This window comes from Tachyglossus aculeatus, chromosome 2 (genome assembly GCF_015852505.1).
Source record: "Tachyglossus aculeatus isolate mTacAcu1 chromosome 2, mTacAcu1.pri, whole genome shotgun sequence".
Lineage (NCBI taxonomy): Eukaryota > Metazoa > Chordata > Mammalia > Monotremata > Tachyglossidae > Tachyglossus > Tachyglossus aculeatus.
The window spans coordinates 21,446,198-21,470,745 of NC_052067.1; the positions used below are offsets into that span (position 1 = coordinate 21,446,198).

A 24,548-nucleotide genomic window follows, 5' to 3' on the forward strand; every position below is an offset into this window, starting at 1 on the left:
ATTTGCTTTCTCCATAGGGCATTAGTATACTATCCCCATCTAGCCTCACTAGCCAAAGGGATCCCTTAGCACTACTTAAATACAAAGTCAGTGGTGGTTGGTTATGTAAACACATACTTCTCTGATAGTGCAGGGATTGCACTCTTGCAGAACCCTAAATTAAGGAAAACATATGCTGTAGACTTATCCATGTTTACCCCGCTAGCTTACAACTTTTTCTTTTGACACTGCTTTATGCTGCATCAGACAGTTCAGCTTTGTCAGACCCAAAAAAGTAGTGTAAGCATGGGTTACAGCAGAACTGAGCCTTCATTCATATATCAATCAATGGTATTTATTGAGCATTTACTACATGCAGAGCACTGTACTAAGCACATGGGAGAGTACAATACAACAGAGCCGATCCCCACCCACAAGGAACTTACTGTGTGCCAGGCAGGAACTTACTGTGTACAAAGTGTGAAAAAGAATGAAAGACTCGCCTCAACCTTCTCAGTCATCCTAACACACTGGAAAATTTTGACTCCAGAAATATTTCTTTTTCTGCTTCCCTAGCAGTTGTTTTTCGCCAGGGTTGCCATTTTTCAGATTTCCATGGCTCACCACCATCCAATCCTGCCCCATCAAGCCTCTCTGCCAGAAATTCTGGTAAGATCAATCCTGCAAGCTGAAGTTTGCGTTTTTCCCCCCAGAGCCTCCAAGTCTTATTTAAAACATAAAGGACGCGAGCTATGATAACACAGCGAGTGATATAATTGTTTAACGTTCACTTACCTCCACTGCTACCACAATCAAAATAAGGTCTGTTTTGGACTCTGGAAACACAGCGTGTACTTGTGGGGACATTCCAATCAGTGCACAGTTGGTAACCACTGATATAACACTCATTGTTTCAAAAGCCAACTAAAACAAAAGAACGATATGATGTCATTGTCAGGTTATGTTTGCTTCAGTAAATTACTAATCTTTTCAAAATCAAAAAGAGGTAATGGGGGGAAAGAGCTCGGGCCTGAGAGTCAGAGAACCTGTGTTCTAATCCCGGCTTCTCCATTCACCTACTGTGTGACCTTGGGTAAGTCATTTTACTTTTCTCTGCTTCAGTTCCCTCATCTGCAAAATGGAGATTCAATACCTGTTCTCCCTCCTACTTAGACAGTGGGTACTATCTGGGCTCTGATTACCTTGTATCTACCCCAGCACTTAATACAATGCTTAGCATACATATTTCAATGCTTGGCACAAAGTAAGCACATAACAAATACAACAATTGTTATTATTGTTAGGAAAGAGGGCTTTCTTTAGCCCAAGGGTACTAGCATCTTCCTCTCTTACATCTTAATAGTTCCTGACAAATTCTTAATTATAAATAATAATTACAATTATGTTTCCAACTTGTACCTCCCAAGCGCTTAGTACAGTGCTCTGCACACAGTAAGCGCTCAATAAATACGATTGATTGATTGATAATAATAATAATAATACTTAAGCACCTAGAGCGTGCCAAGCTCTGTATTAAGCACTAGGGTATGTATAAGATATACAGGTGGACACAGTCCCTGTCCCACACATGGCTCACAGTCTAAACAGAAGGGAGTAGGATTTTTTTAATGGTATTTGTTAAGTGCATACTATGTGCCAGGCACTGTGCTAAGTGATGGGGGTAGATACGAGCTAATCAAACTGGACACAATCCAAGGCTCACAGGGGATTCGCAGGGGATGCTGATGTCACCTAATAAAATTTTTAAATCAATCATCAAGACAAACTAAGTTTTTGGACTCATATACCTACAACTGATTTAAAAATTTTCCTTCTATTACACAAAAGCTTTGAGATACCTGAAGCATACCACTAAAGCACAGTAATGAAAACTGTACCTTTAACACAATGCAAAACAAGACCCTTATAATCAAAAAGATTCTGTGTAATCCATCAGAAGCTATACAATCCCTGAAAATTCACATCTTTTAAAAGGAATGCCAGTGACATTGAGAGGTTTTTTTTTTTAATGGCATTTATTACACACTTACTATGTGCAAAGCACTGTTCTAAGTGCTGGGGAGTTTACAAGGTGATCGGGTTGTCCCACGTGGGGCTCACAGTCTTAATCCCCATTTTACAGATGAGGTAACTGAGGCACAGAGAAGTTAAGTGACTTGCCCAAGGTCACACAGCTGACAAGTGGTGGAGCTGGGATTCGAATCCATGACCTCTGATTCCCAAGCCCGCACTCTTTCCACTGAGCCACGCTGCTTTTCTTGGGTGCAAGACAAAATCGGGCTTAGATTTGCAAGTCAGTAAATCAGGATGAATTAGCAGAAACCTGTTTACCGGGATAAGGAATCACCAACATTAAGGCATTAAACAAGTCATTCACGTGTCCTTTCTGAAACTACTGCAGCATTTTACCAGGCAAACATGTCTTCCTGGTTGTTGTTTTCTTGGCTAAATCGTGATCATGTGATTTATTAATGCTCCTCTCTCTTTCAAAGGAGGAAAGAGCAGCTGGCTATAATACATGCACATACGGAAGAGAAAATATCACTCCCCCTTATGCATAGGTATGAGCCCGGCTGGATGAACACTCTCCATGGACCAGGGCTAATCGATTTTATCATATGGTGGACAACATGGAGAGAGAGAGAGAAAGAGAGAGACAGAGACAGAGACAGAGAGACAGAGAGAGACAGAGACAGAGAGACAGAGAAAGAGACAGGGACAGAGTGTCATGAGGAGAAGCAGGTGCCAGCAGTAAGTGAGAAACCTCTGGCCAGACCCAACCCCAAATGACACTACTGGGCACCCTAGTCCCTCAGGCTGGACAGGAGCAGCCAACAAGTGGGCTCCATTGTCCCCGTCCCTCAAAACGATTCCCTTTCTCCTCCCAACACCCTAACGTACCCATTTCCTGTTCCCTTACCCTCCCTACCCCCTCATTCCATCTAAGCCCATGCCGCTATTTCTGCTAGTCACACGCTAGAATTGCACAGAATTGTGGAAGCAGCATGGCCTAGTTAATAGAGCACGGTCCTGGAAGTCAGAAGGTCATGGGTTCCAATCCACTTGTCTGCTGTGTTGGCCTTGGGCAAGTCAGTTTACTTCTCTGTGCCTCAGTTACCTCATCAGTAAAATGGGGATTGAGACTGGGAACCCCAAGTGGGACAGAGACTTTGTCCAATCTGACTTGCTTATATCTACCCCAGCGCTTAGTACAGTGCCTGACACATAGTAAGTGCTTAACAAGTACCACAATTTTAATTGTGCCAGAATTGCTCCTGGCCACAGGCCAGAGCTGCAAGAAGGGGAAGGGGGGAGTTCTGCCAATCAATTGTACTTAATGAGCACTTACTGTGTGCAGAACACTGTACTAAACCCTTGGGAGAGTACAATATAATATAGAGTTGGTATACATGCTCCCTGCCCACAACAATCTTACAGTCTAGAGGAATGACTGGAGGGCAAAGCAGGCTCTATCGGGCAGCGATTGAGAGCGACCTTTGATAAAGGCAGAAGTTCAGCCACATTATGAAATGATCCTGTGAGCCCCTGTGATCATCTGTTGCTGGGTAAGAGGCCACTCAAAGGCCTGTGGATACACACCTCCGAGTGCATGGCAAGGGTTCTTTTTTTACTTTTCATTTATTATGGTGTTTGTTGAGCACTTACTATGTGTTCTAAGCTATTCTAAGCATTAAGCCGGAAATAAGGCCAACAACATGTATCCAGGAATATGCCAAGATGGGAAGCCATTGTATGCTATTCCTGCAGGTCTCCATGTGAAAGTTATGTGAGAAACTTGTATTTTCAGTAGGTTAGCGATGTTAGCAGCTTAACAGTCTCAAGCCGAGAACCCAGGTAAGCGAAAAAAAGATGACCTCTTCCCTGTGCCTGGAAGAGTGTGATGATGGAAGGAAAAGTGGCAAATTAGACTGATTATGAAGGTGAGTATAAAGCAGTAAATAAGATGTAACAATGCATCTGTCTTATGCACTTGGCAACAATGCAACTGTCCTATGTTGTAGGAGCAGCATGGCTGTGGGAGCAGCATGGCTTAGTGGAAAGAGCACGGGCTTGGGAGTCACAGGTTTTGGGTTCTAATCCCAGCTCCACCACTTAACAGCTGTGTGACTTTGGGCAAGTCACAACTTCTCTGCGTCTCAGTTCCCTCATCTGTAAAAAGGGGGATTAAGACTGTCGCCCCACATGGGACAACCTGATTACCTTGTATCTACCCCAGTGCTTAGAACAGTGCTTGGCACATAGTAAGCACTTAACAAATACCATTATCATGTATTTGCATATTTTTATGTAGATTATGATAAAGTCATTCCCAATCTATTTCACTAATCCCTCTAGACTGTAAACTCACTCTGGCAGGGAACATATCTACCAAATCTGTTGTAGTGTATTCTCCCAAGCGCTTAGTAATCAATCATATTTATTGAGCGCTTACTGTGGCAGAGCACTGTACTAAGCACTTGGGGGAGTACAATATACACCATTCTGCACACAGTAAGCACTCAGTAAATGCCACTGATTGATCCCTATGCTTCCTTCCCTCTTTTAGCTCCCTTGTCACTTTCTCCTCCTGCAAATAGTTATTGACTGCTTTCCTCTAGAATACTATATCCATGATTTCTCTTTCCCATCTTCCCACTTCCACCTCCATCCTCTCTACCCATTACTTTCCTTTCAATTTATTTCAGGAGTTACCCTTGGCCATAAAGACCCTACCCAGTGCTGCCCAAGGTTTCTGATACCTTTCTTTTAGAAACACTGCTGCTTTAGGCCATCAAAAGAGGTAGGAGATGCCTTATAATTTACAGAACGAATGAAAATTTCTATGAAAAAGTGTGTCATGGGATTATTCTTGTTTGGAAAATTTATGCGTTCATTTTGTGAGGTGCAAAAAGATTTTAAAAAAGTTAAAAAGCTAAAATAATTACCTGCCAGACGCCAATGCTTGCTGATGGTTCCGAAAAAGGACGTTTGTAGACCCGGCACATTTTTAGGGCATCTGAATATATCTCAGTGACATTGTTTAAAACTGCAAAGACAGCAGCTAGAGGGTAGACACATGAGAAAAGACTCACATATCCAAACTGTAAAAACAATTCTAAGTAGTCATCAAAGGTGCCCTGAAAAAGAAACCACAGAAAGGAAAAGAGTAGATTACATTCATAGCCCTATTATATGAAAAACAGCAGCACCAATATCATCAGGAAATCTTGTCCCCATGGACTCAATCCATCAATCTCTGATTTTTTTTCCTAGTTCTTTAACTTAATCCTCCCAAATTTATTGAGTCCAAGGACAAATTCACTTTAAGGCCCAGGAAATTAGATCTCCTGAAGATGAATACCATATGTTCTTGAAATTAGTACGGTACCACTGAGCTATCAAGCAGTAACACAGTAACACATCCTTTAATAATGGCACTTACTAAGCTCTTACTAAGAACTGAGATAGATACAAAATAATCAGATAAGACACGGTTTCCGTCCCACACTGGGTTCATGAGGAATGGAGGGTAAGGATTTTATCTCCATTTTACAGATGAGGCACGCCCAAAGAGGTTTTGTGACTTGTTCAAGAACCCACAGCAGTACTCGAAAGACATTAATTCCAAAAGAACAGGTAAAGCTCAAGTCAGGCACCACTGGAAACGAGATATTTTTTCTTTGCCTTGCTCTAGCTAACCCATGTTAAAAACCATCCTTTGGGAAAATTAATCCCAAATTCACTCTATTTGAAGATTTGTTCCAGAATTTTGTTAGTCTCAACTCACGGTTCAGACAGTCAGCGACAAATAGGGGTAACAATACATTCAAAATCCCAAAAGTGGATCTTAAGTGGAATTTCACATTAAAAAAATAACTTTTTATCTTTACTTTACAAATGGTCTTCTTACAGCCATGCCATCACCTACATATGAACTTCACCATCAGTAGTGTATTCTTCAAATATTAAGGGCAGTATGTCCCGATATCTAAAGGACACAGGTTGCAATACAGTGGAGAAAATACAACTATATTTATAAAATATTTAAATATCACGCCCTATTGTACACAACTAGCAAATTAAAGCTAGAACATTAATTGAAACTATAAGTAGAAAGTAAATATAGGCAAGGGAAAACAATGGACATATCTACACATGCCTTTCAATAAGAAAAAATGTTCTCAAATACCCAAAATATGAAAATGATTAAGGAAATGATTCCAGTGAAAAAAATTTTAACAAAAATATTTACACTCAAGATGTCTGTAATCAAACAAGGCAAAAGACATAGTTATAAAAGGAAATAATTGGGAGTGTAAAGACATGTGAAATTAAGGAATGCCTGGGGTCACACTTTCCTTTAGAGCCTGGGAAGGCAAGGCACAAATTTTATGGAAAAAAGAGTTTTCCAACATTTTCTCAAAGCACATTTCTTGTCCTGCAATTCAGTACTTGAAATTTTTTCCACCTTTTCTAGCAAATGAAAGGGCAAAAGACAGACTAACATCTCTGACATATCGGATATTGTCTCCAGCTCACAGATACATTCTAAGATGAAAAGCCGAGAAAATAGTGGGAGAAATCTGACTTCAGATGAATTAGTGATATGGTAAAATCCCCAGGTAAAGATGACACTCATGAGAGTACATTTTCATTCAATTAATCAATCCATGGCATTTATTGAGGACTTACTGTGTGCAGACCACGGTATTAAGCACCTGGGAAAGTACAATACTGTAGAGTTGGCAGATGCAATAGGCCAGTCCACTCTGAGATTTGCAATGTTCACCTATGTCAGCCAAACAAAAGTCTCTATACTATACTAGTCAGGCCTCTCTGCATTAGTATTCCGTTCCAAGAAAACTTATAGGTTTACTTTCCTAGTTTCTAATCTTGGCTCTGCCACTTGCCTACTGCACAATTTTGGGCAGGTTATGTAACTTCTCTGTGCCTCAGCTTCCTCATCTGTAAAACAAAGATTCAATACCCATTCTTCCTCCTACTTAGATTGTGAGTCCCATGTGGGACTGGGATTGTCTCCGAACTGATTAATTGTATTTACCCCAGCACTTTGTACAGTATTCGACACAGTGCGTGTGCTTAATACCGCAATCTTTATTTTTACTCTCCAAGCACACTGAGCCAATCTCTAACCAACTTTATCATACTTTTTGATGCTTCATTGTTGCAGAGTTCTATGGCAGTCTTTTAAAAGATGTTATAGCTTTGTTTTCTCTCAGAATAAACTAGCCTCGAAAACACTGACTCTGAGCCTAACTCCATGTCACTGAATGTAAGGGTCTCAGGACTCTCCAGCATAATACACTTGTCTTTAAGGACTTTTGTCCTGTAATGCAACCAACCTAAACCCCCAAAGAGCACCAGTATGGCCTGACCAAGATAAGCCAGGCCTGGTACAGCCTACATCCTTCCCCTGTCCTGGAATGCCCTCCCTCCACACATCTGCCAAGCTAGCTCTCTTCCTCCCTTCAAAGCCCTACTGAGAGCTCACCTCCTCCAGGAGGCCTTCCCAGACTGAGCCCCCTTTTTCCTCTCCTCCTCCCCATCCCCCCCCGCCCTACCTCCTTCCCCTCCCCACTGCACTTGTATATATTTGTAGAGATTTATTACTCTATTTTACTTGTACATATTTACTATTCTATTTATTTTGTTAATGATGTGCATACAGCTATAATTCTATTTGCTCTGACGATTTTGACACCTTTCCACATGTTTTGTTTTGTTGTCTGTCTCCCCCTTCTACACTGTGAGCCCGTTGTTGGGTAGGGACCGTCTCTATATGTTGCCGACTTGTACTTCCCAAGGACTTAGTATAGTGCTCTGCACACAGTAAGCGCTCAATAAATACAATTGAATGAAATGAATGAATGGTACTGGATTTGCTCTGTAAATTAGCAACCAAATGTGCCTCTTCCAGAGGAAAACTGGACCTGAAGAAGGCACATTTGAAAATTTATCTCACTACCAAGTTATACATAAAGTGAATTGATTTTGGCTCTGTTTGCCACAACTGAGCTGTTTAGTTGGGCCTTCATCACCAAGCAGAAATTTATAGTTGCAATTAGTCCTTTAGTTGCATTCCTCTGTTAAAGGAACACTCTCAAGCTATTAAAGAGCACAGCATGTCTGCTAAGCTATTTAATGTGCAGACTAGATGCTAGAGAACCTTCTTAACCTCTGAAAAACACCAATTAGAGAAAGCATTAATTAGGAAAAAAGTTAACACTGAATTTTTCAGTCCACTTTCTATCAGCATAAAACACTGTTCATTTTAAAAAATCAGCAAGAGGCCAATTGCTGTTCTTGTGGCCTATTTGGGCACTGTCCAATTATCTATATAATATGCTTCGTATCTGCCCTTACAATAAACCCGGTGTGAGCAGGGTGTGTCTCTCTTTATTGCTGAACTGTACTTTCCAAGCAGTACAGTGCCCTGCACATGCTAAGTGCTCAATAAATATGATTGAATGAATGAATGAATAAAACTTCACGCTGTCTTTGAGCTGCTCATGAGCAAGGACAGGCATTAAGACCCAGGGCTGGGGTAAGAGTGACCCACCAGAGCAAGCGGAAAGGGAGAGGGAGAGGCCAGGGTGCTCAGAAAAGTCAGGCACAATGGGCCCACAATCATTAGGACTCAGTCATTCAGTGCTATGGATCTGTGCTTAGAACACTGAACTAAGTGCTTTGGAAAGAACAACAGAATTAGTAGTCATGATCCCTGCCCTCAGGGAGTTAACAACCTAGAAGAGGGGACATCCATTTACATAAATTACAGACAGGGGAAGTACTAGACTCTTAAAGGTATGTACAGAAGTGCTAAGGAGAGTTGTCAGTACAAAAGTGCTTATGCGGTGCAGAATTGAGGAAATGGCAAATGGTGGACATAATATGGACAGATTAGAATCAACTGAGGGAGGCCTTCTGGAGGAGATGTGATTTCAAGAGATTCGACGATGGAGAAGAAAAACACGAGGAACGGTATGTAGGTTAGTTAGAGAGGAAGGAAGAATGAGAATTGGCGTAGTGTGAGAAGAGTGGATAAGTAGGAGGGAGAGAGTTAACTGAGTGAGAGCCACTGGTCAGGAGTTTCTGCTTGACAAGGCAAGAAACGGGCAACCATTGGAAGTTTGTGAAGAGTTGGAGAGCACCTCCTCCAGGGGGCCTTCCTAGACTGATCTCCCCTTTTCCTCTGCTCCTCCTCCCCTACCCATTGCCCCTACTCCCTCCCTCTGCTCTACCTGCCTCCCCGCCCCACAGAACTTGCATATATATGTACATATTTATTATTCTATCTATTTTATTAATGACATGCATATATCTATAATTCTATTTATCTATTTTGATGCTATCGATGCCTCTCTAATTGTTTTGTTGTCTGTCTCCCCCTGTGAACCCGTTTTTGGGTAGGGATTGTCTCTATCTGTTGCCAAATTATACTTTGCAAGCGCTTAGTACAGTGCTCTGCACACAGTAAGTGCTCAATAAATACGACTGAATGAATGAAAAGTGACCCGGGCAGCAGAGTGAAGTATGGACTGGAGTGGGGAGAGACTAGAGGTGATGAGATTGGTGAGGGCTGATGCAACTGTCAAATTGGGATATAGTAAGTGCCTGGACCAGTAATAATAATAATAATAATAATAATAGTGGTATTTATTAAGCATTTATTATGTGCCAAGCACTACTAAGCACTACTACTATTAGGTGCTACTGAAGGTACAAGGTAACCAGGTTAGACACAGTCTCTGTCCCACATGGGACTCACAGTCTTAACTCCCATTTTACAGATGAGGTAACTGAGGTACAGAGAAGTGAAGCATATCGCCCAAGATCACACAGTAGATGTGGCAGAGCCAATAATAGAACCCATGACCTTCTGATTCCCAAATCTGTGCTCTTTCCACTAGACCACACTGTTGTATGACTGGTTGCTTACTGGGACAGGCAGAAAGAATTTTGTCCATTTAGAATTAAAAAATATATATATAAACCTCTTTTTTATCTTTTTCTGATATAAGAATAGTACCAACTATTCTTACATTGAATAGTCTTCCTTTTACTGTTGTATTTTATGTATTCTATACAGCAAAAATGTTTTAGTAATAGAAAACCCCAACCATAGCTTTCAGCATTATTCTTTGTTACGGATCCCAAGGTTCTTTTCCCAAAGATGTCATGGTACTTGTCTCAACACTAAGAGTGTTAATCTGGGTGTGGAGAAAAAATTAATCACTCAAGCAATTACAGGAACTACAAAAGGAGGAGTAAACCATATCACACTGACTTCAGTTCAAACAGGTTTCAACAAATTCAGGCCCCAAGAGATTTACCCCATACCTAATCAACCCAGCAAAGTTTTTTAAAAAACCAGAAAAGTTCTGGCACCACGTTTCATAACCACGTTTCGTTCCCGCCTGTCCCGCTGTCGACCCCTCGCCCACGTCCTTCCCTTGGCCTGGAATGCCCTCCCTCCACACATCCACCAAACTAGCCCTCTTCCTCCCTTCAAAGCCCTACTGAGAGCTCACTTCCTTCACAAGGCCTTCCCAGACTGAGCCCCCTTTTTCCTCTCCTCCTCTCCATCGCCTTCCCCTCCCCACAGCACTTGTATATATTTGTACATATTTACTACTCTATTTTACTTGTACATATTTACTACTCTATTTTATTAATGATGTGCATATAGCTATAATTCTATTTATTCTGATGGTTTTGACACCTGTGTACATGTTTTGTCTTGTTGTCTGTCTCCCTATTCTAGACTGTGAGCCCGTTGTTAGGTAGGGACTGTCTCTATTTGTTGCCGACTTGTACTTCCCAAGCAGTACAGTGCTCTCCATACAGTAAGCGCTCAATATGATTTAATGAATTAATGAATAACAAGACCTAGAATATGATTTGCAAAAAGCAAGGATTTTGCTTTCTGCCATCAATATAGTGCTTGGCAAATCCATATACATAAATCTGTACCAATTCCCTGGGTCTTCCTCCAAATGCAAAGTTCATGTGTCAGGGTAGATAGAGCATGAAAGAGAAAAGGCATGCAAGAGCACGAGCTTGGGAGTCAGAAGACATGGGTTCTAATCCTGGCTCTGCCACCTGTCTGCTGTGTGACCTTGGGCAAGCCACATAACTTCTCTATGTCTCAGTTACCTCATCTGTAAAATAGGAATTAAAAATGTGAGTTCCATGTGGGACAACCTGATTACCTTGTATCTACCCCAGTGCTTAAAACAGTGCTTGGCACATAGTAAGTGCTTAACAAATACCATAATTATTATTATTATTATTATTATTATTATTATATCCCCCATCCATACCTTAGAAGGAGCAAACTTCCATTGACATGGCATTGGCCTCGACAGTAACAGATTGCAATCATTAAAAATTGGACTATTCTATACATGAGTATGATTAGTAGCAATTTCAAAATGATCCAAAGAGCTGAAAAAAAGTTACCTTTGTAAAATATGCAATCATTTCAGTTAATACATCAAGAAAACTGTCATTTTAGAATTGTATCGAGGCACTTATAACTGAGAAAAACATTTTGCATTCTTTTAGTCATGGGTGATCTGCTAGAAAGCATTAATAGATGACTATTATCTAACCAGTTCATACCAAATAGTCTCAATAACTTGAATAAAGACAGCTTAAAATATGCTTTCCAAAATTTTTGGTAGGTCCCAAGATGTCTTTTGGCAGGCCTGCAAATTGCTTTTTTTAGATACTCCAGGAAAGTCCTACTAGTAATAGCAATTGATACATGCTATTGATGCCTGTCTGCTTGTTTCGTTTTGTTTTATTTTGTTATCTGTCTCCCCCCTTCTAGACTGTGAACCTGTTGTTGGGTAGGGATTGCCTCTATTTGTTGCCTAATTGTACTTTCCAAGCACTTGGTATATTGCTCTGCACACAGTAAGCGCTCAATAAATACGACTGAATGAATGACTTGAAATAGTAACAGTAATAGAATATATTGAATATCCACTGACAGCAATATAGTGAACTAGAAGAACATTCTTAGTCATCCCTCTAGACTGTAAACTCATTGTGGGCAAGGAACAGTGAAGCAGCTTGGCTCAGTGGAAAGAGCACGGGCTTTGGAGTCAGAGGTCATGGGTTCGAATCCTGACTCTGCCAGCTGTGTGACATGGGGCGAGTCACTTCACTTCTCTGGGCCTCAGTTACCTCATCTGTAAAATGGGGATTAAGACTGTGAGCCCCACGTGGGACAACCTGATCACCCTGTATCCTCCCCAGCGCTTAGAACAGTGCTTTGCACATAGTAAGCGCTTAACAAATGCCAATTATTATTATTATTATTACCAACTCAGTTGTACTCTCCCAAGAGCTTAGAACATTGCTCTGCATACAGTAGAAGCTCAAGAAATGCCATTAATCCTTCCTACGCCCTGGATCATTATCAAAATAATCTACAAACACCTCAAACCTCAAATCAATTAATCGTATTTATTGAGCGCTTACTATGTGCAGAGCACTGTACTAAGCGCTTGGGAAGTACAATTGGCTACATATAGAGATAGTTCCTACCCAACAGTGGGCTCACAAAGAACCCCCTTCCTAAAAACCCAATCCCAGAAAGCACAGAGTGGTTCACCCTTTTAAGAGGCCATTTCACAAGCCAAATTTAAACTATTCTCAATAGGCACTTGATTTAGGAAAATGGTACAGAAGACAGAAAGAAAGAACCAGCAACCTTTCCTGTCAGCAGTGCTTTTCAGCCTTAACAAAGAGATCAAACACTCCACATCAGGCAGTTCTGCCACACTTTTCAGGGATTCTTGAAGACTGGGGGTGGGGAGGAAAGAGCGGAGAGGGAAGAATGAATTCCTCAGTGGCAGTGAGGACAACAACCTTCTTTTGCAGCTGTCACTGTAAAGGAGGAAGAGCACCCTTCGACTGCCACCACCTCCCATGCCATACCAGCAGGAGATCCTCTAGCTATATGCTTCTGGACACAGAGGAAGGAATCTCACACTGCTCTCCTGGTCTGGTTGGCAGCTGTGGGATCCTTGAGGCCACACACCCCATAGCAAGAGCAATATCCCTGCTGAAGATATGTTGTTGTATATATGTTTGTACATATTTAGTACTCTATTTATTTATTTATTTATTTTACTTGTACATAGCTATTCTATTTATTTTATTTTGTTAGTATGTTTGGTTTTGTTCTCTGTCTCCCCCTTTTAGACTGTGAGCCCACTGTTCGGTAGGGACTGTCTCCATATGTTGCCAATTTGTACTTCCCAAGCCCTTAGTACAGTGCTCTGCACATAGTAAGCGCTCAATAAATACGATTGATGATGATGATGATGGCCAGGCAGCAGTGAATATTGCCTTTGTATCTCTGCTCAGTATTTACGTTTGGCCACATGCCCATAACCTGGGTCACCATCTCCCTCTCTCACTGTCCACCTCTCTGGTACCCTCCCTGCTCTCTCTTTCTTTTTCCTCTCCCTGTCTCTCATTCTCTTTGAATCCCAACCCCTTTGAACTCCCCAAATCTGGTCACTTGAATGAGGAAAAAGCAATCATTCTTCCCTTTGATTTTTACCAATTTTTAAGTGCAAATTACTATCCTCCTCAAGGTTCACTCTTTTCATACCCCTTGAAGTTTTAACCAGCTTGATGATGGCAGGGAGGCTTGTAAAAGCAGAACAGGAAATTGGACTGTGTGCAATCAAGGGAAAAAGCAGGAAGCCACGGCAAGCAGTCCCCTTAGAAAATCCTCCTCATTCAGCCCCTGCTGAAACCTCTCTCTTTATGCATATCCTTTTAGCACCATATTTTTAATAATTTTTAATACTTTTTTCAAACATAAAAATACAAAATCTTAAGATCCCATCCCCATATCTTCCTGGAGTTAAGGATCTAAAAAAAGTGATTTTGAAGTAATGAAATATTTTCCAGCAGATTTTTATCATTTAAATTTTTGTTTTTACTATTGTTCATATTCTAAGTATAGTATTTGATTTGCATCTGCCTTTGTCCGCCTTTGTCTGCTTATTAGACTATAAGCTCTCAGAGGACAGTGTTCATGTCTTCCACTTTTATTTTATGTGCATAAGCACTAATACAGTTTTCTACACAACGTAGACACTTAATAAAAAAGAAGGTTTCAATGATGATGAAAACAAGACCTGGATGGGGTTTTATTGACGTTTTGGTAAATAATCTAACTTCAACATGGCCTCAGCAAAAGATCCCAAATTATAATTATCACTTGCATATTTTCTTCTAAACTATGAAGAAATAGAAAAGAAAAAAGGACAAACAATTTTAACACTTGGGGAAAATTGATCTTTCCTCAAGTTGTTGTCCTGTGCTTAATTAATAATAATAATAATAGCATTTATTAAGCGCTTACTATGTGCAAAGCACTGTTCTAAGCACTGGGGAAGATACAAGGTGATCAGGTTGTCCCACAGGGGGCTCACAGTCTTCATCCCCATTTTCCAGATGAGGTAACTGAGGCACAGAGAAGTTAAGTGACTTGCCCAAAGTCACACAGTCACACAGCTGACAATTGGCGGAGCTAGGATTTGAATCAATCAATCAATCGTATTTATTGAGCGCTTACTATGTGCAGAGCACTGTACTAAGCGCTTGGGAAGTACAAATTGGCATCACATAGAGACAGTCCCTACCCGATAGTGGGCTCACAGTCTAAAAGGGGGAGACAGAGAACAGAACCAAACATACCAACAAAATAAAATAAGTAGGATAGAAATGTACAAGTAAAATAAATAAATAAATAAATAAACAGAGTAATAAATATGTACAACCATATATACATATATACAGGTGCTGTGGGGAAGGGAAGGAGGTAAGACGGGGATGGAGAGGGGGACGAGGGGGAGAGGAAAGAAGGGGCTCAGTCTGGGAAGGCCTCGACCTCTGACTCCAAAGCCTGGGCTTTTTCCACTGAGCCACGCTGCTTACTCTATCATTTATATTTATATAATATAAATATATTTATAATTCATAAACTTATATTTATAATTCTCTAATAACATTATTCACCGTTCACCTACAGTTTTCAAGTATTTGGATCACAGGTGTTCGAAAAGCACTTTGAGACTGCTCATGCATTATCACTAAAGTTCACCTTATTCACCATGCTGAGAAGCAGCACGATGTAGTGGATAGAGCATGGGCTTGGGAGTCAGAAGGTCATGGGTTCTAATCCCAGCTCTGCCACTTGTCTGTGTGATCTTGGGTAAGTCACTTCACTTCTCTCAGCCTCAGTTACCTCATCTGTAAAATGGGGAATGAGACGGTGAGCCCCACGTGGGACAGGGAATGTGTCCAACCCAATTTGCTTGTATCCACCCCGGCCCTCAGTACGGTGCCTGGCACAAAGTAAGTGCTTAATAAATACCACAATTATTATTATTAGTCAATCAGATTTTTGAGTGCTTACTGTGTGAAAGCACTGTATTAAGTGCTTGAAAGAGTACATTATAATAAAAAACAGACACATTCCCTGCCCACAATAAGCTTACCTTCATCATTCTTGTCTCACTGTTCAGCCAGCAGACTCCACTAGTCTGCTTCCTCTCTAGTCAAAGCCCATCTCTACAGAGAGGTGTCAACTTTTCCATTTGAATGAAGGGGCACAAAAGGGTCAGGAACCTTAAACTCACTGTGGGCAGGGAATATGTCTATCAACTCTGTTACACTGAACTCTCCCAAGTGCTTGTGCTCTGCACAAAGTGCTTGACTGACTAAAGGGGTGAGGATTAGGAGAGGGCAGGCTTCAAAGAGCTAATAGGTCAAAAAAACAGGCCTGAGTGGAAATTCTCAGGTCTTGTCAGGTCTGGAATAAGCAAATCTGGGAGACCGGCTCAGAGAGTTGCAGGGACAATCATCCCTTGGAGTGGACACCTAGGTCTCCACCCAATTCCAACGGGCTTTAACAAGCCTTCACCAAAACTTGCTTTTTAGTAATAAAAGCCTATATGGGTGTCTCACAACATGCGAAATTTTGGTATCATCACTTTGACCTTTAAAATGTATTCCCGAGTGAGGAAAAAAAGGAGAGGGGAATCAATATTCCCATAATAAAGATTCCAAGTCCTTTTGGAAAGATTAATGGAATCACTACAATACACTTCTTCATGCATGAACACTCTTCAGGCACAGAAACAGTACAGATAAATTTTACTCATTTGCATATTCCAACTTACCAAATAAGTCCCCATTTCTTTTTCTGAGATGACTTGTTCAAATAATGTGACGTCAACATTTGCTTTTAAAGACTGAACTCTTTTCTTCACCTTTCTATCACAGCGCTTTTGGAGCCAATACGGAAGAAAGGCTTCCACAATCTGATTAAGAATCTGTGAGGTTATCAACAGAGTAGCCAGGCTCTAGAGGGAAGCATAGAATAGTTAAAAACCTTGACTAACACAGAGCAAATTTTCCCTAAACATGGGAGCATATTATACATTTAAAATGATCTCTCTAAATGCATGACATAAGAAACCTTAGCTGAACTAGACTGTGGTGAGTAGGGCTATTAAAGCTTTGCAGTTCCATGGACTAACAGTGGCCCTTCCCCCCTTGCCAAATCCCAAAGCAGCTCAGCCCTTTCTGAGCTCTGGGGTGATTTGATGGCGAAGCGAAAGAAGACAGGCTTTTTGGGTGCTTTCTGTTCACCACTTCCTGGCCCACTAACCACCCCTTCCACTCTCCATTACAGACCCACCCCAGTCCCTGCTATCCTAGCTTTGGGGGATGTCTCACTGGAACATGTCCAGAGCCATCACCTAGAGCAACAGCATTCGATATGCCTTAGTCCCTTATTTATCCACTCCACTGGATGCCATCCTGGGAAGGATAGCCCAAAGCAGAAACAGGACAAAATCCCCAATTTTTCCTATGCAAACAATTGTGTTTGAATAGGAAAACTTCCAGCTCGGGAGGCAGGGTGGGGGATGTCAGAAGTTTGACTCTCAGGAGACAATCATTGCATTCTCCTCTTTAGGCTTCAGTAAGGGGCTGTAGCAATGTCGGTAAAAACAGAACCCAACAACCCTACTATCCTTTTTGGTAAAATATTTTTCTCCTCCAGCAAGAAGCCTAAGGTCGGCAAAAAGTTTTGAAATCAAGATAAACAATCTATTTTTGTAACTGTATCAAGTCCTAATAAACAGAATCTAAGCAACTTTCCTTAAATTAGTGACCCCTGTAAAGCCATGTGATGTATGGTAATGATGAATTACTGAAAGAAGGTTATTATTTTTCCTGAATACAGGGGATAACATGCAGTACCCTGTTGCTTCTAAAGTATTACATTTATTAAGTTAAAATTAAAGAAAACCTTCAAATAGTCGATAAAAGCTACACAAATGAAACTTTCATCATGTCCTACAAAAAAGTTGTTTTTATGTTATTTTGCAGCAGCTGTCTACACCTTTCTGTGCAGAGGTGCCAAACAAAATGCAAACTTTGAGCAGCTGATGGGCAAAGAACCAATCAAACAAATTAAATACGAAGTGTAGATTACTTCATTGTGTCACTCATAATAATAATAGTAATAATAAAGGGGATGGGGAGATATGGACTAGAAATAGAGAAGGAAGAAGGAAAAGTGAGATGGAGAAAAAGCTGAATAAATAATGAAAAAGAGGGGGGAAGAGGAGGAGAGACTGGGGAAATATGGGGCGAGGAGTTATGGGGGGATGGAAGAGGGAGGAGGAGAGAGAGGAGAAGAGTGGGAGGAAGGGAGAAAGGGAGATTGATTTCATTGGAAAAAGGGGAAAAGGTGCAAAGCACCATGCATAATAATAATAATGATAATAACAATGATAATAATAATATTTGATAAGGGCTTACTGGTTGCTAAGCACTGAACTAAGCACTAGAGTAGATATAAAATAATCAGAACAGACATTATCCCTATCCCACATGGGGATCACAATCTAAGAGGGAAGGCAAACAGATATTTAAACAGGCTACCTAGTTAAACAGACTTCTGAAAAAGCATGGTGTGCTTAGTACAGTGCTCTGCACACACCAAGTGTTCAAAAAATATGACTGAATGAATGAATACACTCCATGGGGATGGGGAAAGGAGGACTTATGACAATGGCCCCATTTGAATGGGCTTCAATGCTCAAAAGTCAAATTGGCTACCAAGAAGAGCCATATCCAGCTCAAGTGCCATTGCTTTCTGACACTAGTCTACACCAACAATACCATTAAGTTCATTTGTTGCTCTGGATTCACTTAAAATTCTTTTCTCTCTCACTGGTAAAGTTTATGCAAGTATTAATTTCCAGTTACATTTGAATATTATGAAGATAGTCTGAGCTCCTTGTGGGCAGGAAATGTGTCTACCAACTTTGTTGCAAGTGCTTAGTACACAATAAGTCCTCAATAAATGCCATTGACTGATTGTCGATATTTATTGAGAGCTTAATCTGTGCTTAGTACACAATAAGTGCTTAGTACACAATAAGTGCTCAATAAATACCATTGACTGATTGTCGATATTTATTGAGAGCTTAATCTGTGCTAAGAACTGGGGTAAATAAAAGATAACCAAATCAGATTCAAACCCTGACCCATTCAGGGCTCACAATCTAAACCGCATTCCAGACTATGCTGAAGCAAAAATGATTTTATGATTTAATCCTTTACCAAGCAGAAAACTGTATAATTTGCATATACAAAAAAATTCATTTAAAGCAAACTCCTGGTGCTGTACTGTTAATGCAGCTTCTTTTACTTCATCCTCACCTGGCGCAAAAGTTTCATATCCATCAGAACAAATGCAATGTAGAAGAGTGATGCAAAGCAATTCAGAAAATTGAACTGTCAAAACAAAGAAAAATTTACTATAACTTTACCACATGAAGAAAAATGACAGAACACTGCATACTTTAAAATCAAATACATTTTAAAACATAAACTTTTTCTTAATATTACCTTCCCTCCCATTCCATCCACCCTCTTTCTATTTATCTTTAGTTTTATTTATTCTCCAATCCTCTCTAAAATTTAAGATTGAACCGAGATTTTCCTGCCAGCTTGTTTAATTTACTGCCCATTTTATTGGCTCTGTCACCCACTACCACAATGCTTTTATGCACTCCAGTTTTACAGGTTGGCTATTTTTTTCCTACTCAGAATACTATAATGCTATTATTTCTATTACTAGCCAAGATTCAGTATTCAGCTGAAAAAAATACAAAACTTAAGCATTCACTGGGATACTTGATTTATGAAAATATTTCTTATGATTAGGTTCTCATATTTAAATCATACTGACTCAATCTAAGTTTGTTTCTAAAAGACCTCATTAATTAAAATACTGTTTTCAAATAGTAGCTAAAAAGCCATCATTCATCTTTCGGTAAGCAGCTGGGATTGACACAAAAAAATAAGCAGCTGGAATTTTAAAAAAAGTAAACAAAGATTAAAAATAACTGGAATAAAGCTGGAATTTTCAAATAAATTCAATTCAGAGTTAGCTTTATATAAAAGCTATCGTTGCTTTAGTGCTTTATCCCCCAAAAAAGAAGGATTTCCTTTGCAAAGACTTGAAAATTATGTTTAGTTACGTAAAATGCACATTCTTAAAACATAAGCGAGAAATTTTCATTCTAAAAGTCGAAACTATAATTTTAGCTAATTATAAAATACTGTTAAAAATGTAACACATCAAGAAAACTATATGAAACATGACTAGAAAAAAATCACTTATTTTATAGCATATTTTTCTAAGTGTTTAGTACAGTGCTCTGCACACAGTAGGCACTCAATAAACACTACTGACTGTTATTCAATATCTCACTTTTACATGTCTCACTGTTTCCAAATACTAAAAATATGCATTTTTAGTAAAGTTCTCAGTCTGGGCAGTTGATTAGTCACAAGATTTAACCTAATGATCATTATTAATCATGTGTTGACAGTCATAATTTTTATTATATTATGAAGTTCATTTTTAAAACACAAGTAAAATCATATAAGTGCCCAACCTCTACCAGGGGAGACTCAATTGAATTACTTTACTTAACTTTTGGTCTTCCTACACTGATTTTTCAGAGCAGTACAAAGGGCACCACCGAGCAATGACCACATGCTTGAAATAAACCTTGCTCTGAAGATTTTTACTGAAAGGCTTACATTATAAAATTCTAAATATGTGTTCATCTATTTCTTTTGATAAACATACACAATCAGATGACATATAATGAATGAATTCCTGATGAAATATATTAACCTAGGTGGGATTTCAGATACATTTATTTTAAGGGAACAGAATTTTCTTTAGAAAAACCAGAAAATGGGACCATCAAGGATCAAAAGGGGATCCACCTGGGGCAGTGCCTAGGACACAGTGAACTAATCAGTTGATTAATAGACTTTATCGTGAGCCTACTTACTGTGTGCAGAGCCCTGTACTGAGAGTTTGGGAGAGTAGCAGCGTGGCCTGATGGAAAGAGCATGGGCCTGGGAGTTGGAGAACCTACGTTTTAATCCCCGCTCCACCATTTGCCTTGCTGTGTGACTTGAGCAAGTCACAACTTCTCTAAGCCACAGTTCCCAGCAATGTGGTTTAGTGGAAAAAGCCCAGGCTTGGGAGTTAGAGGATATGGGTTCTAATCCCAGCTCCACCACTTATCTGCTGTGTGACCTTGGGCAAGTCATTTAACCACTCTGTGCCTCAGTACCCTCATCTGTAAAATGGGGATTAAGACTGTGAGCCCCATGTGGGACAACCGTGACTCCGCTCTCTCATTCACCCCACACATCCAATCTGTTATTGAAACCTGCCGGTCACAACTTCACAATATAGCCAAGATCTGCCCTTTCCTCAACATCCAAACCACTACTTTGTTGGTTCAATCTCTCATCATATCCCGACAGGATTACTGCATTGGTCTCCTTTTGATCTCCCAGCCTCCTGTCTCTCCTGGCTTCAGTCTATTCTTCACTCTGCTGCCTGAATCATCTTTGTACAGAAATGCTCTGGGCATGTCACTCCCCCGCTTAAAAATCTCCAGTGGTTGCCTATATGACCTTCGCATGAAGCAAAAACTCCTATCAGCTTCAAAGCCCTCCATCACCTCGCCCCCTCCTACCTCAACTTCCTTCTCTCCTTCTACAACTCAGCCCGCACACTCTGCTCCCCTGATGCTAACCTCCTCACTGTGCCTCGTTCTTGTCTGTCCCACCGTTGACCCCTGGCCCATGTCCTAACTCTGGCCTGGAAAGCCCTCTCTCCACACATCTGCCAAACTAGCTCTCTCCCTCCCTTCAAAGCCCTACTGAGAGTTCACTTCCTCCAAGAAGCCTTCCCAGACTGAGTCCCCCTTTTCCTCTCCTCCTCCCCTCCCTATTGCTCCCTCCGCCCTACCCCTTTCCCTTCCCCACAGCACTTGTGTATATTTAAACATATTTATCACTCTATTTATTTTATTAATGATGTGTATATAGCTATAATTCTATTTATTCTGATGGTATTGACACCTGTTTAATTGTTTTGTTTTGTTGTCTATCTCTCCCTTCTAGACTGTGAGCCCATTGTTGGGTACGGACCGTCTCTAAATGTTGCCGATTTGTACTTCCCAAGCGGTTAGTACAGTGCTCTGCACACAGTAAGCACTCATTAAATATGACTGAATGAACAAAATGAATGACAACCTGATTACCTTGTATCTACCCCAGCACTTAAGTGCTTGGCACATAGTAAGCACTTAAAAAATACCATCATTTATTTATTGATCTTTTTTAACCTGTTCTCTCTCCTACTGTGAGCACCACGTGGGACCTGAGGATTCATTCAGTCAATCGTACTTATTAAGCGCTTATTGTGTGCAAAGCACTGTACTAAGCGCTTAAAATAATAATGGATGATCTTGTATCTACCTCAGTGCTTTGTACAGTGCTTGACATAAGGTAAGCACTAACAAATACCACAATGGTGATGATGATTATTACTACAAAAAACTTAGTAGACAAGATCCTTGCTTCCAAGGGGAAGACAAGCAAAAGGAAGAAGGAAAAGGGCGTATGAGTTATTGCTGAAATAATAGAGTACATCAGATATGTCTATAAATCCTTCAGGAGGTTGTGAATACAGAAGTGCTTAGGTGGCGCAGACTTGCTGACAGGGGGGAACATAAGCAGAGGAGAATTAAAAATTCATCAGGGAAGGCCCCCTGGAAGAGATTCCGTTTCAGAAGGGCTTGAAAAATGGGGAGAGCTGTAGTCTGTCAGATTTGATGAGGAAGGGAGCTTCCAGGCCTGGGGTAAGGAAAGGAATTCTACATTATGATTAACAAGTATCATTAATATATATTTACATATTCACTCTTGTATTCCTGCCAGTCAGACTTTGTTAATAATCATTTTTAAAATAAAGTTAGTATAATTCACTGTTGTCCTGACACTGACCACAGTGGATTGATTTTAATGTTCTGGTGGCTCTCAGCTGGATTGAGGATGCAGGGGTGAATGCTACTTTCACCCCAAAATCCTCTGGGCTACAGAAACACATGTATATACAGATGTATATATGAATATATGTGTGTGTACATATATTCATATATACATCTGTATATGTATACACACATATATTTGTATACATCTGTATACATGTGTGTGTATACATATACATATATACAGAGAGGAATGAGTAGCCACTGAAAGTTTCTAAGGAGTGGGGAGATGCATGTTAAATGACATTTCAGAAAAATAATCCAGGTAGTAAAGTGAAATATGGACTGGAGAGGAGAGAGACTGGAGGGAGGGAGGCCAGTGTGGAGGCTGATGGAGTAGTCAAGCCAGCATAGAAGTGCAGTCAGACAACTGGCCTCATGCTTTAGAGGACTCCATTTCTCCCAGCAGAAATGACATAACCACTCAGTGTTGAAAGAAAACTGGCTTCCTAAAAGCAATGGTTTCTGGGCTTTATTATTATGATTATTATTATTATTATCATTGCTACGGTTTAGGGGCGCAGGGAGGAAGCAGCAGGGGAGGATAAGGAGTCGAACTACTTTGCTGACAAGCTGTTCCACTCTGTAAATCCCATTCCCTCAGGAAGAAGCCTAGAAGTGAGACCCTACATTGTAGGCTGGGTTGTAGTAGCAAATGAGAGAAGCAGCGTAGCTTAGTGGCAAAAGCACGGGCTTGGGAGTCAGAGGACATGAGTTCTAATTCCGTCTCCGCCACTTGTCTACTGTGTGACCTTGGGGAAGCCACTTTACTTCTCTGTGTCTCAGTTACCTCATCTGGAAAATGGAGTTGAAGTTTGTGAGCCCCATGTGGGACAACCTGATTATCTGTATCTACCCCAGCACTCAGAACAGTGCTTGGCACATAGTAAGCGCTTAACAAATACGATCATTATTAAATCAGTGGGGTACCTTAAGTCTGATGCTCAGGACCTTATGCTTCATGTGAAGGGAAATGGGCAACCACTAGAGGTTTTTGAGGAGTGGAGTAGGGAGATGTGAACTGAACTTTTTTTAGGAAAATGAGCCCGTTGTTGGGTAGGGACCGTCACTATACGTTGCCAACTTGTACTCTCCAAGTGCTTAGTACATTGCTCTGCACACAGTAAGCACTCAATAAATATGATTGAATGAATAAATTAATCTGGGCAGTAAGGAGTAGTATGAGCCGGAGAGCAGAGAGACAAGAGGACTGGCAGGAGGCTGATGCAGTAGTCAAAGTGGAATATGATAAGTGCTTATATCAGCATAGTAGCAGTTTGGATGGAGTGGAAAGGCAGATTTTAGTGGTGTTGTCAAGGTAGAACTGACAGAATTTGGAGACATTTAATATGTGGGTTGAATGAGAGAGACGAGTTGAGGGTAGTGCCAAGGTTACAGGCTTTTGAGTAGGGAAATCTACAGTGAGGGGAAAGACACGAGGAAAACAAGTTTTTTGTGGGAAGATGAGGAGGCCTATTTTCGATAAGTTAAGTTTGAGGTGTTGGCTGGACAGCCAAGTAAAGATGTCCTAACAGCAGGAGGAAATGCAAGCATAGGATAAGTTAAATTCACAGATCCCCAAATCCTTTGGAAAATAATTTCACTCTCCTCCACCAAAACATTTAGCAGAGGTGTCAATAAGTAGAACTGGCAGATTTTTGATTCACTGGAGGCAAATTATCTTGGCTTGATATTAATGAATGAGCAAAATAAAAAAATCTAAAATACCGTGCCTAATTTTTTTCCCCCCACAAGAGGAGTCATTTAAATGACATAAAAATAATGAAAGTATTCCAATTTAAGCAAAGGTTTTACAGTGGAACTCAGCAAGACAAGGCTAAAGAATCCTCCCAGCTGTATACACAGTCACTGGTCGATGACTTACTTGGTCTGTATTGGTTACATTTTCAGGGTTGGCAGTTACTGCACTGACACTGGTCAAAACATGTTTTTTATTAGTTATTACATAGGCTAGGTGAACAGGGTTGGTAAAAGGAGGGAGACTAACAAGGCAAATCTCTCCCATATCTAGTCCTGAGACAG

The 24,548-nt window shown here is 40.5% G+C and overlaps 1 protein-coding gene across 3 annotated transcripts in view; it reads right to left on the reverse strand.

The window, feature by feature from the left end:
• Positions 1 to 24,548, reverse strand: part of ANO10 (anoctamin 10) — a 255,780-nt gene that overhangs the window by 188,601 nt on the left and 42,631 nt on the right. For all 3 annotated transcript variants that reach the window (XM_038772331.1, XM_038772321.1, XM_038772311.1), the window contains exons 8-11: positions 18,796 to 18,870; positions 16,239 to 16,421; positions 4,947 to 5,138; positions 775 to 903 (exon numbers count right to left, since the gene is read on the reverse strand). In XM_038772331.1, coding sequence (XP_038628259.1) covers positions 775 to 903; positions 4,947 to 5,138; positions 16,239 to 16,421; positions 18,796 to 18,870 — 579 coding nt within the window. The remainder of the gene's footprint in view (positions 1 to 774; positions 904 to 4,946; positions 5,139 to 16,238; positions 16,422 to 18,795; positions 18,871 to 24,548) is intronic.